This window comes from Hyperolius riggenbachi, chromosome 12 (assembly GCF_040937935.1).
Source record: "Hyperolius riggenbachi isolate aHypRig1 chromosome 12, aHypRig1.pri, whole genome shotgun sequence".
In the NCBI taxonomy this organism is placed as follows: Eukaryota; Metazoa; Chordata; class Amphibia; order Anura; family Hyperoliidae; genus Hyperolius; species Hyperolius riggenbachi.
Window position 1 is genome coordinate 36324570 of NC_090657.1, and position 16055 is coordinate 36340624.

General features: G+C 44.8%; 1 protein-coding gene across 1 annotated transcript in view; it reads right to left on the reverse strand.

Moving 5' to 3' along the window:
- Positions 1 to 1562: 1562 nt before the first annotated feature.
- The window catches only part of LOC137542178 (endoplasmic reticulum protein SC65-like), a 39044-nt gene continuing 24551 nt past the window's right edge, over positions 1563 to 16055 (reverse strand). The window contains exons 6-7 of the mRNA XM_068263905.1: positions 12302 to 12388; positions 1563 to 1944 (exon numbers count right to left, since the gene is read on the reverse strand). Coding sequence (XP_068120006.1) covers positions 1795 to 1944; positions 12302 to 12388 — 237 coding nt within the window. The 3' untranslated portion in view covers positions 1563 to 1794. The remainder of the gene's footprint in view (positions 1945 to 12301; positions 12389 to 16055) is intronic.

The following is a 16055-nucleotide window of genomic DNA, read 5'->3' on the forward strand; positions in this document are numbered from 1 at the left end:
GAATAGATAGGTAATATAATCTCTTACCCACCTCATTTTAAAAGAACAGGCAAATGTTTGTGATTCATGGGGGCTGGCATCTTTGTCATGGGGGCAGCCATCTTTTTGGTTGAAAGGAGGTGACAGGGAGCAGGAAACACAGTTCCAACTGTCCTGTGTCCTGATAACCCCTCCCAGCTGCACATGCTAGGCTTCAAATGTCAAATTCAAAATGTAAAAAAAAAAAAAAATAAATGCACCAAAACAGCAGAATGAGAACAACAACAACATCAGAAATCCCATCATGCTTTGCACAGCATTAGGGTAAAAATGCCTGGGCATTTTTTTTTCTGTGCAGCTAAAAATGAGGCTTGTATAAGAGAAAAAAATGTTCTGATGCTGTGAAACAGTTAAAGAAACACCAGGCCTTTCCAGTGCTGCTGAGTCAATTTTTAGTCTGGAGGTTCACTTTAAGTATGGGGTGCCCCAGGGTTCAATCCTCTCTCCCCTGCTTTTCACGATTTACGTGTTACCGCTTGGAAAACTAATCTAAAAACATGACCTGACATACCACTGCTATGCGGACGACACCCAACTATATCTTTCCTTCAAGCCTGGTGTAACAGACCCAACTCTAACTATAAACACCTGCTTACGTGAACTACAGAAATGGATGAATGACAACTGGCTGAAACTAAATGCAGACAAAACTGAAGTCCTTCTGATCAGAGGGCAGCGCATGACAACAAAACAACTTGCAGTCTTCACCACTGGAAATAGGAGGCACGGATCTAGAGAGCTCTAATCATGTGCGTAGCCTGGGAGTTCTAATTGATGGGGATTTAAACTTCAGAACTCACATCTCTGCTGTGGTGAAATCATCCTATGTTCACCTTAAGAATGTCACAAAAATCAAGCACCTCATCCCCGCAGAAGATCTACCAACTTGCCTTCATCACATCCCGACTGGACTACTGCAATGCTCTCTACATTGGCCTTCCAAAAAAGGTCTTGTACCGACTACAGCTGATACAGAATACTGCTGCCAGACTGCTAACCAACCAACCCCGTCACTGCCACATAACGCCAGTCCTGCACTCCCTTCACTGGCTACCTATAGAATGGAGGGTCCTATTCAAGATCGGCCTACTGACATTTAAATCCCTGAATAATTTAGGCCCTGGATACATGAAAGATATGTTGCAGCTGCGTAGCAATCCCCGCATTCTCAGATTCACAGGTTCTAATAATCTAGTCATACCCAGAGTCCACTTGGAAACTGTTGGTCTCAGAGCCTTCTGTCATGCTGCCCCTACGTTTTGGAACTCCTTATCTCAACAGATCAGGGACAACAAAGAGATGATTTGCATATTCATCAGTGATACATTGTGGGAGAAATCTCAGTCTAACCTGAATAATTGCAAACACCTTCAGTTTTAAGAAGGCAAACTTCTGTTTTCCAAGCCAGGCGGAAGCCTGGGGGCCTCATATGGTTTGGTTAATGTCCACATTATATCCCGTCCCATCATTGAAGAGTCATTTGCTCTCCTTGGTGACTGCACATGAAGGTTAACAGCTAAAAATAATGATTATACACTTTTATTCAACCAAGTAAAATAAACAAGTTCCTTAAATACCCTGGAGTGATATACATCACCAACATAATACGTTCTCCATCTTGGAATGCTTTTGTAATTACTTAGAGAGTCTGTAGAAAATGTCAGGCTTTGAATAAAGCTATCCTTGTTCAAAAATGTACACCAGTTGTTTCCTGGCATCTTTGGATGTGAGGAGTTCATGGCCAGATCGGAAGTTTTATCTTGCGGCAGACTTCTCAGCCAGGTCACCTTTGGATTTTGGCTCTGTCCACCATTCCGCATAAATGCCCTCCTCATAATCTCCGTCCCCTTCAAACTCAGCATCAGATGGGGCTGGTTCTGTATCCAGTACTGCTCCTACCTCCATCTGCAATATGACAACACACACAGTCAGACAACACTACAGTACAATATCCAGTACAGTTTAAACAAACCGAAGCAAAATATTACAAAGAAGGGAGAGTTCTCAGGGATCGTTGGAGCACCAAGATCTGCTGTAAATACATAGTCTAAAAGCTTTTCTCCCATAGGACTCAAAGCGCGTAAGCGTGGCTCAGACCAATAATTGGTTGATTGGTAAGTCGTGGAACAGAGGAAGAATTCTATAAGTCTGGAAATGCCAGGCTAAACAGGTGGCTTTTCAGTCTGGATTTGAATAACTCCAGGGATGGGGCTGTCTTTACTGGGTATGGTAGGGTGTTTCAAAGAGTAAAGGTAGCCATACACTGGTCGATTTGCCATCAGATTTGACCAACAGATAGATCCCTCTCTGATCGAATCTGATCAGAGAGGGATCATATGGCTGCCTTTACTGCAAACAGATTGTGAATCGATTTCAGCCTGAAACCGATTCACCATCTGCTGAGCTGCCGCTGTCGCCCCCCCGCATACATTACCTGAAGCCTGGTCCCGGGCATCTTCTCCGCATCGGCTCCCGGCGGGCATCTTCTCCGCATCAGCTTCCGCATCCGGCATAACTTTCTGTCGCTCCAGTGACAGAGGAAGTTCAAATAGAGCGCCCTCTATTTGTACTTCTTCTGTCACTGCAGTGAAGCAGGAAGCTATACACGGATGCCGTGATGCGGAGAAGATGCCAGCCGGGAGGTGATGCGGAGAAGGTGCCGGGAGCCAGCTTCAAGTAATGTACACCGCTAGCGCTGCGCACCTTACCCGCGGCGATCGACGGTAATTTCCCGCACGGCGCGATCGATGGGACCGATCTATTTCGGGCCGAAATAGATCGAAAATTAGCGTGTTGCGTGAACGATTTGACAGCAGATTCGATCCCAGTGATCGAATCTGCTGTCGATCGGCGGGTAATCGGCCTAGTGTATGGCCAGCATGACAGAAAGCTCTGTCTCCAAAGGTTTTGAGGTGCACTCTGGGAGTGACCAAGTTTATAGAACTTGCTGATCTGAGGTTGTGAGAGGTGTGGTGCAGCTTCAGCAAGTCCTTCATGTATCCAGGGCCCAGATTGTGTAGGGATTTGAATGTCAGCAGTCCAATGTTGAAGAGTATTCTCCATTCTACTGGTAGCCAGTGCAGTGAGCGAAGGATCGGTGTAATGTGACAGTGGCGAGGCTGCCTCTGCCTCTAATACTTTTAGCCACAGACCCTGATCAAGCATATACAGATCAGATTTTTTGGCTGACGTTTGAGTGGATTAGCTGCATGCTTGTTTCAGGTGTGTGATCCAGACACTACTTATGCATAAAAAACACAGCAGGCCGCCAGGCAACCGGTACTGTTAAACAACAACAACAAATAACATTTGTAAAGCGCTTTTCTCCCGTGGGACTCAAAGCGCATAAGCATGGCTCTGACCATAGTGGTACAGAGGAAGAATTTTATAAGTCTGGAAATGCCAGGCTAAACAGGTGGCTTTTCAGTCTGGATTTGAATAGCTCCAGGGATGGTGCTGTCTTTACTGGGTGTTGCAGGGAGTCCCAAAGAGTAGGGGCAGCATGACAGAAGGCTCTATCTCCAGATTTTTTGAGGTGCACTCTGGGAGTGACCAAGTTTATAGAACTTGCTGATCTGAGGTTGTGAGAGGTGTGGTGCAGCTTTAGCAAGTCCTTCATGTATCCAGGCCCCAGGTTGTGCAGGGATTTGAATGTCAGCAGTCCAATCTTGAAGAGTATTCTCCATTCTACTGGTAGCCAGTGCAGTGAGCGAAGGATCGGTGTAATGTGACAGTGGCGAGGCTGGTTTGTTAGCAATCTGGCAGCAGCATTCTGCACTAATTGCAGGCGACGCAGGTCCTTTTTGGGGAGGCCAGCATAAAGGGCATTGCAGTAGTCCAGCCGTGATGTGATGAAGGCGTGGATTAGGGTTGGAAGATCCTCTGGGGGAATCAGATGTTTCATTTTTGCAATGTTCTTCAGATGAAAGTAGGAAGATTTAACTACAGATGAAATTTGGTTTCTGAAAGCTCTGTCTCCAAAGGTTTTGAGGTGCACTCTGGGAGTGACCAAGTTTATAGAACTTGCTGATCTGAGGTTGTGAGAGGTGTAGTGCAGCTTCAGCAAGTCCTTCATGTATCCAGGGCCCAGATTGTGCAGGGATTTAAATGTCAGCAGTCCAATGTTGAAGAGTATTCTCCATTCTACTGGTAGCCAGTGCAGTGAGCGAAGGATCGGTGTAATGTGACAGTGGCGAGGCTGCCTCTGCCTCTAATACTTTTAGCCACAGACCCTGATCAAGCATATACAGATCAGATTTTTTTGGCTGACGTTTGAGTGGATTAGCTGCATGCTTGTTTCAGGTGTGTGATCCAGACACTACTTATGCATAAAAAACACAGCAGGCCGCCAGGCAACCGGTACTGTTAAACAACAACAACAAATAACATTTGTAAAGCGCTTTTCTCCCGTGGGACTCAAAGCGCATAAGCATGGCTCTGACCATAGTGGTACAGAGGAAGAATTTTATAAGTCTGGAAATGCCAGGCTAAACAGGTGGCTTTTCAGTCTGGATTTTGAATAGCTCCAGGGATGGTGCTGTCTTTACTGGGTGTTGCAGGGAGTCCCAAAGAGTAGGGGCAGCATGACAGAAGGCTCTATCTCCAGATTTTTTGAGGTGCACTCTGGGAGTGACCAAGTTTATAGAACTTGCTGATCTGAGGTTGTGAGAGGTGTGGTGCAGCTTTAGCAAGTCCTTCATGTATCCAGGCCCCAGGTTGTGCAGGGATTTGAATGTCAGCAGTCCAATCTTGAAGAGTATTCTCCATTCTACTGGTAGCCAGTGCAGTGAGCGAAGGATCGGTGTAATGTGACAGTGGCGAGGCTGGTTTGTTAGCAATCTGGCAGCAGCATTCTGCACTAATTGCAGGCGACGCAGGTCCTTTTTGGGGAGGCCAGCATAAAGGGCATTGCAGTAGTCCAGCCGTGATGTGATGAAGGCGTGGATTAGGGTTGGAAGATCCTCTGGGGGAATCAGATGTTTCATTTTTGCAATGTTCTTCAGATGAAAGTAGGAAGATTTAACTACAGATGAAATTTGGTTTCTGAAACTCAATTCCCCATCGATTAGTACGCCAAGGCTGCGCACAAGGTTGAAGCTGTTTATGTCTGAATTCCCAATCCTGATTGGTGTTGCTTTAGGATAGAGCTTTCTTGATGGCGAGTGCTGGCTTTGGACAAACAGGACCTCAGTTTTGTCAGCATTCAGTTTCAGCCAGTTATCATTCATCCATGCCTGTAGCTCAGCTAAGCAAGAGTTTATTTTTGGGGTAGGGTCTGTTCCACCAGGTTTGAAGGACAGGTATAGCTGTGTGTCATCGGCGTAGCAGTGGTACGTCAGGCCATGACGTAGGATAAGTGTACCAAGTGGCAACATGTAGATTGCAAACAGCAGAGGGGATAGGATTGATCCTTGTGGCACTCCTTATCCCTACAAACAAATGGATATATCTGCACTCAAATGAAGGTACATGGCGTGCAAGCCACTAAACCTTAAATTACAATTAAAAAATGGCAAAAAAAATGGCTGCACCACTGATAATGATGAAACTGAATAGGATTTATTCAGCAACAAAAGGAAACAATAAAAAACAATAAAAAAAGGGGCATACAAGAGGTGACCAATGAATAACACCTCAATAATCCCTAGCGCTGCAATGAAACAACCTCCGTTCAGATCTATAGATCACAATAAGCGGAGTATATAGCAAGGAAATGAACAGCGCTACTTAAAAACAGGCAAGTGCCTACCTGCAAAAGAGTGCAAGCCCCACTTGTGGGATATAATACACACCGAGCATACACATGACCTGTCTACCACTGGAGGAGGATGTTAGTTTCCTGTAACAGCTTGCATGCAACCTATTAAGTACTCGTCCCTCCCACTGCGAAGAAGTCAATCCTCCATGGGAGGGGCCTAACACTAACTAAATCCTAACCTATGTCTATGCATAGCCTGGGTGCGGCTAATCAAGTAAAATTGAAAATTGCGCAAAAGGTGGATCAGCGCAACACCAGGCCGCCTCCGAATGGCCTCCATCAGAAATGCGCTGAGCCCCCCCCCAGGAACTACAAACGTACCTTGAACCCAAACAGAAGCTCTGCATATACACCAAAAGCATGGCTGTTAAGTGGGAGCAGCCATGCTTTTGGTGTATATGCAGAGCTTCTGTTTGGGTTCAAGGTGCGTTTGTAGTTCCTGGGGGGGCTCAGCGCATCTCTGATGGAGGCCATTTGGAGGCGGCCTGGTGTTGCGCTGATCCACCTTTTGCGCAATAAGCAGAGTATGTTTGCCACGGGTCAATACCTGGTTAACTGTGCACTAAATCACTGTAAAAGCACAAGTGCATAAAAAAGTGCAATATTGGACTAATAGATATGCTCATCAAATCAAACAGTGATAAATAAATGTATATGATTAATGGAGGTTCATGGCAATAGCAATGTGTGAGTTCATGTGTCGGTAAACAACGGATCAGAGCAGCCACAGATGAGAGCAGGGAGACTGATAAAAAGTTCTACGCGTGGTCCACGTAAGCACTTCATCAGGAGCGGGGTGTGATTCTGACACTACTGATGCAAGCAGGATGCAACTGGTATTGCTGAAAAGGAAATGAATATGGCGGCCTCCTATCCCTATTAAGGAGCCCATACACCTACCGATTTTTCCGCCGATATACAGCAGATTCAATTACTGTGATCGAATCTGCTGTGAAATCAATGCGCAAATGCTGACAGAACGATCGATTTCCGTCCGAAATCAATCGTTCCCGTCGATCCGTCCGTGCGGAAGATTTTGCTCGTTCGCCGGCGGGTGGGGAGTGCGTCGATAGCGGCGTTTGAATGCCCGACGACCGACGCTAGCGGCAATACATTACCTGATCCGGCCGGCGCGAGTCTCCGCTGCCACCGCTGCTTCTTCTCCGCGCTGGGCTCCGAGTCCGTCAGGCTTCACTGAACTTCCTGTCCCGGCAGGACGTTTAAACAGTAGAGCGCCCTCTACTGTTTTAACTTCCCCCGAACAGGAAGTTCAGTGAAGCTGCAGCCTTGGAGCCCGGAGCGGTGAAGAGACAGTGGAGACCGGGGGACTCGCGTAGGCCGGATCAGGTAATGTATGCAGGGGGGCGGCGGCAGTTTCACAAATTGTGATCGGTTTCATGCTGAAATCAATTTACAATCTGTTTGCAGTAAAGGCAGCCATACGATCCGTCTCTGATCAGATTCGATCAGAGTGGAATCTATCTGTTGATCGATCTGATGGCAAATCGACCAGTGTATGGCCACCTTTAGGTAAGGTGTCCTTTGAGGTTGGTTTGGGCAGCTCTCTTATGTCAACACAGTATAATCTTGCTATAGTAAACAATCGGGTATAGTAAACAGTGTCCAGGTCCCGGCCATCTCCATTATAGAATACGGGACTAATGGCTGGTATAGTAAACCCTGATATAATAGAATTATTATAGTAAACCAGCCGGTGACAGCTAAGCTTCCTGGGTAAGCTGCTGCCTGATTACTGAGTGAATGGTTGCCACGCTATAGCATCATCCAGGCTACACAGAAATGTTGACAGAAAAGCACACCATCAGTACTGTACCTGCATTAACTGGTAAGACCTATGGTTCCTGTGTAAGCTGTTGCATTATTATTGCATGCAAACCCCTGCATATTGAACACTGCATTTTGCGCCGCGGGTGAGTTGGGCACCGGGAGAGCTGAATGACGGCTCTCTCTGCTGCCACAAAAATCCCCGTCGGCATTAAACACCTTTCCCCCTCCGAGTCGTCGTAACTCGGAGGGTGGTGTAATTCGGGGTCCGGCGATCACCGGAGCCCCCAATTACCCTTACGTGCCCCATGCAGCATAACATGCTGTTATGGGGCGCTTGGTTTCGGTGCCTGGCGCTGGGGGCCGTAATCACTTGTTTCGTAGGCCCTGTCTGTGCTTGCTTAAAGAGAAACTCCGACCAAGAATTGAACTTTATCCCAATCGGTAGCTGATACCCCCTTTTACATGAGAAATCATTCCTTTTCACAAACAGACCATCAGGGGGCGCTGTATGGCTGATATTGTAGTGAAACCCCTCCCACAAAGAAATTATGAGTAAGTACACTTGGCAGTTTCCTGACTGTGAACCCTGTTGCATTGTGGGAAATAGCTGTTTACAGCCGTTTCCAACTGCCAAAAAAGCATGCAGCACCTACATCACCTGCCTACAGTAAAAATGTCACCATGTAAAAATTTTCAGAATGTAAATCAGGGATTTAAAATAATTTTACAATGGGCAAACACCGACTAAATCATTTATACATAATTATTTTAAAAATGAAGCACATTTTTTATTACATTATTTTCACTGGAGTTCCTCTTTAAGCATTGAAAAGAAAAAAAATGACCCCCCAAATATTGACTGAATTAAGATCCAGTACTATATTATAAATTATACTGTAGAGCTTACTGCGACGAGCGATTGCTTCCATGATCCCGCAACGTGGGTTCCTGTGCACGAGTAAGCAAACAACATTTTGCGACATCCAGCGATTACGATTGCCATGGTGGATCTTTAAAATCCCTGATGACTCCCGCGCAAAGTGCCGTGAACGTCTGCACACTCATTAGTGCCCATGATGTGCCATTGCGTGTTCCCGGGGGTAGTAAGATGGATCGGGGAACACCCATTCATCATGTCACATCACTGAAGGTTCCCCATCCATTTTCCATTGAATATGGGCGTTAAAGGGGACCTTCAGCCTAAACAAACATACTGTCATTAAGTTACATTAGTTATGTTAATCAAAATAGAAAGGTAATATCTCTTACCCACTAGGTTTTAAAAGAACAGGCAAATCTTTGTGATTTCATGGGGGCAGCCATCTTTTTGGTTGAAAGGAGGTGACAGGAAGCATGAGACACAGTTCCAACTGTCCTGTGTCCTGATCACCCCTCCCAGCTGAACACGCTAGGCTTTAAATCTCAAAAAAAAAAAAAAAAAAAAAAATTGCACCAAAACAGCAGAAGGAGAACAACATCAGAAACCCCATTATGCTTTGCACAGCCTCAGGGTAAAAATGCCCGGGCAGATTTCTTCTGTGCAGCTAAAAATGAGGCTTGGGTAAGAAAAACAAAGTTCTGATGCTGTGAAACTGTTAAAGAAACACCAAGCCTTTTCAGTGCTGCTGAGTAGATTTTTAGTCAGGAGGTTCACTTTAAGGAACAGCTGTGTAAAAGCAGGGGGGAAGGGGATGGTTCTCATGTGTAATGATAATGTATACTGAGTAAGGCTCCCTGCACACTGCAAATCCGTTTTGCGATTCCGATTTGCAATTCCGATTTTCCCTGAATGCAATCAACAGGAAAACGGAGGAGAAAACGCAGCATGCAGTAACGATTAAAAATTGGAATCGGATGTAAAAAACGATTAAAAATCTGAATGGCGTGCAGTGTGCAGGGAGCGTTACAGTGAGTATGTGGAGATTTGGTCAGGGCCTTGGGAGGGAGGATGGTGTCCCCGCATTTTTTAGGGAGGGGGAGCAGCAGACTGGTAGCCAGAAATACACAACTCAGGCTGAGACTGAAGCGCAAAAAAAAAAAAAAAAACAACTTATGATATAATGAATTGGATGTGTAGAACAGATAATTAATAGAACATTTGTAGCAAAGAAAAGAGTCTCATATTTTTATTTTCAGATATATATAACATTGCATCATTCTCTGATATTTGCCGTTTACAAATTACGCTCTGTATTTTAAATGATGAAACAAGAGCAGAGCTAATGACTCTTTGAACTTCCTGGCGGTAAAACTGTAAGCTAAAAAGTTTCTTAACTCTTCCTGTACTGGAAACAATATGAGACTCATATCTTTGCTACGAATGTTCTATTTCTCAGCTGAACAATACATACAAATTATTATCTCATAAGTTTATTTTTACTTCGATTCCCTTCAAAGGGCACCCGAAGCGAAAATAAACAAATGAAATAAACCATTGTATCTATCTTCCATCTCCTAAAAATGAGTTTTTAAGATATTCCACAGTTTTATTTTATGTTTAAATCTAGTTTTTAAGTTTTAACTGATTTATTGTTTTTGCTCAATGACACATTCATTGAAGTATGCCAGAGCTAAACATGTATGAACTACTGACCCTTTTTACCTCTTTCTTGCTCTCAGAAGCCATTTTCTGCTAGGAAAGAGTTTTATAGTTGGAATGTCTTATCGGTGAGGGTCACACTGTAGCCACTTCCTGTCTAAGTCAGGATTGAGTCAGCCACTTACATATCTGATATTTAACTCTTTCAGGCAGAGAAAGAAAAAAAAGAACACAGCATAGTTATTTGTGTGCTAGGCACTGTACATACACATGTCTATCTCATCATGTCACATGTCACTTCGGGTGTCCTTTAACCACTTTATGACAAGCTGACTCATAAAAACGTCCTGCTACAGCCTCTTAATGGCTCCAGGACGTTTTTATAAGTCAGACAGTGTTGCTGCTGCTGTGCGCGTGCACGCCCCATGCACGTGAAAATAGTGAGAAAACAAAAAACAAACACCAAAAAAAAAAAAACATACTTTGTACTAGGGACATAATTAACCACTTCGCATCCAGGCCTTGTTTTCCCCTTCTGGACCAGAGCAGTTTTGACATTGTAGCTATGTCCCTATTTAAACAGCATTAACTTTATCCCTACTCACGACACCTAAATAATCTGGATAGCATTTTTTTCAGGATAAACTAGACTATCATAAGGGGATATTTTGTCCCGAAATTTTTTTTTTCTGCGCATTTTAGCGTGAAAAAAAAAAAGCGGGAAAACCATTAAAATTGCATTATTTCTCAGGTTTTTTTCAATTCTAGTAAAAAAAAAAAAGTGCTACAGTAGGTAAAATACATGTCATCAGTATTATGTCCCCCAAGGATTGATAGCCAGATGTGTGCCCAGTATCAGAACCCCCCCCAGTATAGCCAGATGTGCCCCCCCCCCCCAATATCAGCCTCCATTATAGCCAGATGTGTCCCCGCATTTGATATATATATATATATATATATATATATATATATATACAGATGCGTACCCCAATAAAGCATCCCTCATTATAGCCAGATGTGTCCCCAGGATCAGTGTTCCCCATTATAGCCATATGTGACCCCAGTATTAAGTGATGTCCCTCAGGACCATTAGATGTGCCCTCCATTATGAAATCCCCCACCCCCGTTACCCTGATGGGCGCCAATAATCATTTCAACCCCCCCCCCCCTTCAGAATTATAACCCCCACCCTCTGTTATGGGCAGCCAGATGTGCCCCCCCCCTTAACACTTAGCCCCCTCCCCCCCCCATCCCCCCGTGGCCAGATCGTTAAAAAAAATGCCTCTGCAATTCAAATATCTCACCTGAACTGGTTCCTGCGATCATCCTGCAGCCCCAGCTTCCATTCACCAAGCTGCACGCAGCCCTGTGATACCGAACACCCGGGTCCCGGCTTGATGACATCATCAAGCCGGGACCCGGATAACCAGCGTCACAGGGCTGAGTGAAGAGCTGTGAATGGAGGCTGGAGCTGCAGGATGATCGCAGGAACCAGGTAAGGTGAGATATTCGAATTGCAGGGGCATTTTTTTAACGATCCAACTACAGAGGGGGAGAGATGAAGGATCACTGCTGTTGGCTACATCCGCGGGGGGGGGGGTCACTAATTGGCTACAAGGGAACATGTTCCCTTTCGCCAATTAGTAATGCAGCTGTCAGTGCCGAGGGGTGCGCTCTAAAGCGCTCCCGATCGTGCACAGCAGGGCTGCAAGCAAGTCAGTATATCTACGTCATGGTGGCTTGGAGGGTGCCACAGATGACGTAGATATACTGTAGCAAAGTGGTTAAAATCTTGCGATAACCAGAACAAATAGGCAGATAAAATGTGTGGGTTTTATGTACAGTAGCAGTGTTAATATTAAAACTATAGGGGATGACATTGGAGAAATAGTGTATTTTTTCAGTTTTTCCTTGTTTTTCCCTTTAAAATGCATAGAAAATAAAGTAATTACTGAAACCAAATATCAACCCCAAAAAGCCCAATTGGTGGTGAAAAAAACAAGATGTAGATCATTTCATTGCGATTAGTAGTGATTAAGTTATTGGCAAATGAAAGGGATGAGCACTGAAAGGGGAAAATCGCTCTTGTCCGTTAGGGTAAATACGTCTTTGGGGTGAAGTGGTTAAAAAGAGCAGCAAGGTCACTGGCCAGTCCACTTCCACACGGCAGCACTTACTTCATCATCATCTCGACGGAGAAAATCTTGAGCGAACTGCAGCAGCTCCTTGTGGCGAGTTGTCTGGTTATTATACCTCAGGGCTTCCTGTCAGGAGAGCAAGTATCAAACAGAGCAGATTAATACCAGTGCATTAGAAACACAGCAAATTTCTCAAAATCCCAGCTCTGCGGGTTTACAGGGTCCTGAAATGTAGTTACCGTACATTACTAGTGTTATTTGTAAGAATACGTTTATTAAACTTCCGACAAGTCATGGGTTTTGCACGCTACATGCGATTCCGATTTTGACGCCATTTTACATGAAATTCCGATTCATGATTTTTAATCGGTACTGCATGCTGCTTTTTTTCTTCTTGTTTTGGTAGCATCTAGGGAAAATCGGAATCGCAAATCAGATTTCCAGTGTGCAGGGGGCCTATGTCTGCTACTGAATTTACACTATTCTAGCATGATTCTAGGAATCACATGACCAAGTCACTCCTCTGCCCCTTCTTCCCTTGCCCTGTATTACATGCACTGCATTCTTCTTTATTACAGAGGAAGTGGGATCCAGACTACCAGTGTTGCCCTGTACATTTTAGATAGTCCTGGCTTGTTTAACCTCCTGAGCGTTACGCCGCTCAGGAGGTTTTGCAGCCTCAGAGTCACCCAGTATAAATGTAAAAGCTTTAGCTAGCACTAGCCCAAACCCCCCCCCCCCCCCCCGATCGCTCCGGATCCCCCCTGATCCCCCCACTAATACATTACCCAACCTGGATCCAGCGATCGGCGCGGGGGGGGGGATCAGGGGGGGGCTCCTGAAGATGGGCAGCTCCGTACTGCACATGCACGAGCACGCTCTCTCACGCACTCGCGCATGCGCAGCCTGGCGCAACCAGCTCCCGAAGCCTCCCACGGCTGGAGATTTGCACGGAGGAGCCTGCAGGGGATAGTGGGGGCCATGAAGGCTCTATAAGACAAAGAGCATTCCATCTCCTTAGGTGAGGATCTGGGTTTTTTTTCTTACCTTAGCTACAGATTAATTTTAAAGAGGAAGTCCAGTGAAAATAATGTAATAAAATAGGTGCTTCATTTTTACAATAATTATGTATAAATGATTTAGTCAGTGTTTGCCCATTGTAAAATCTTTTAAATCCCTGATTTATATTCTGACATTTATCACATGGTGACATTTTTACTGCTGGCAAGTGATGTAGCTGCTGCATGCTTTTTTGGCAGTTGGAAACAGCTGTAAACCGCTATTTCCCACAATGCAACAGGGTTCACAGACAGGAAACTGCCAAGAGTATGTGCTCTTTGTGGGAGGGGTTTCACTACAATTTCAGCCATACAGCGCCCCCTGGTGGTCTGTTTGTGAAAAGGAATAGATTTCTCACGTAAAAGGGGGTATCAGCTACTGATTGGGATGAAGTTCAGTTCTTGGTCAAAGTTTCTCTTTAAGTTTGACTGCATTTGCCATATGCATGTTTGAGGTGTGTGATTAAGACACTACTGATGCATGAAAGATCAGCAGAGATGCCCGGAAACTGGTATTGTTTAAAAGGAAACAAATATGGCAGCCACCATATCCCTCTCACTTCAGGATCCTTTTTAAGCAGTGGGATTATCCATACTATGCCAGGGAAAAAAACACATATATAAGTAGATAAATAATTGCTCTACTTACATAACACATGTATTGTACTGTCCGCGTTTTGATTTCAGTGAATTTTATATAGTAAATAAAATACAACCATCAACTATATCAGCGCAACCAAATAAGGGCTTGATTCACAAAGCGGTGCTAACCTACTTAGCACGTCTAAAGTCTTTAGACATGCTAACCAGGGTGCTAAGTAGGTTAGCACCGCTTTGTGAATCAAGCCCTAAAAGTCCAAAATAAGAGAAAAAGCAGCTAAAGTCCAACACTCCAGCACAGTGTCTTCACGAAATGCAATAAAACCTTCAGCGCTATTTTCAATGTTTCCACCACCAGTAGCATCAATTATCAAGATGCGCTTAGCGGATTCTTATGACCTTCATTATAGGGTCCTAGATAAAACCTCATCAGACCAGCAGATGGTTTCCTCCCTGCCAATCTCCACTAGTGTTGCTCGGATACCCCTTAAGCACGGATCCGAATGCGGCCGTTTTTATTGGTGCCGCATCCGGATCACCCGTGATTGCGACCCTTATTTTTGTTATGCATAACCGGCCCGACCCGTCTTTTCTCCGGCTACGCACGGCTACCATACACGGCCGTGATCCGGATACTTCATGCGTACCTGTATGCCCGCATGCGTAAAAATGTACGTGTGGAAAGAGGGAAGATACTTTATGCGTACATACATGTCCGCATGCGTAAAAATGTATGTGTCTAAAGAGATAGTGTATGCGTCCTTATTTTCCCATATGCGTAACAATGCGCTTGGATGTGATCCGGATACTGTATGCGTGCATATATACACGTATGCTTCCCCTCCTGTGATTGGTTGCTCTAGCCTGCGTCAGGGGCCTCTGATTGGCCCAGTGACATCTTTTGAAAAAATCCACAATCATGGCCGCATCATAGCCGTGATTACGGGCCGTGACCTGTATTTTTTTAAGCATGCCGTGATCCGGATTTGACGCGATGCCGTGATCCATGCGGATCACAACATGCGGATCACAGCCTTTGTGTTGCGTACAAATGGCCGTGAATCACGCGTACCCGTGATCACTACCATCCGTGATAGCAACACTGATCTCCACACATAGGATCGCTGTCAGATGTTATCTCCAGCGGTCAGATCCACCATAGCTCATAATGTGCATGAGAAAAAATACCTAAAAGGCTCATCTAAGCGTATCAATCTTAAAATGCTTTTTATTTTCCAAAGATAAAAGCAGTGTTAAAAACGTGACTCACATAAGGGCCCTTGTGACAGGGACCCCAACGATAATATACAAGCGTATCAATACCAGGACGCCGTTCAGCCAAACATCCTCCGCGCCCGACCGGTTTCACTACTAGTTTCCTCAGGTGCTAAAAGAGAATGGCTGTAAACGGCAAGGTTTTTATACCTGTAAAACTCTGTAGAAGGGCGTTCCTCCCTCGGACGCCGGCCCGAAGATACCTCTGTCTTAATCCAAAATGGTGTTCCGCTTCGTCGCGATGCCGACCCGATCATGCGTGGTACGCGTCACCACGCACCAGGAAGCCAAGTTAGTTATCCCCTTCCGTTTATATGGTCGCATCTATGCGTACCATATACAGTGGTGTGAAAAACTATTTGCCCCCTTCCGGATTTGTTATTCTTTTGCATGTTTGTCACACTTAAATGTTTCTGCTCATCAAAAACCGTTAACTGTTAGTCAAAGATAACATAATTGAACACAAAATGCAGTTTTAAATGACGATTTTTATTATTTAGTGAGAAAAAAAACTCCAAATCTACATGGCCCTGTGTGAAAAAGTGATTGCCCCCCTTGTTAAAAAATAACTTAACTGTGGTTTATCACACCTGAGTTCAATTTCTGTAGTCACCCCCAGGCCTGATTACTGCCACACCTGTTTCAATCAAGAAATCACTTAAATAGGAGCTATCTGACACGGAGAAGTAGACCCAAAGCACCTCAAAAGCTAGACATCATGCCAAGAGCCAAAGAAATTCAGGAACAAATGAGAACAAAAGTACTGTAATTGAGATCAATCAGTCTGGTAAAGGTTATAAAGCCATTTCTAAAGCTTTGGGACTCCAGCGAACCACAGTGAGAGCCATTATCCACAAATG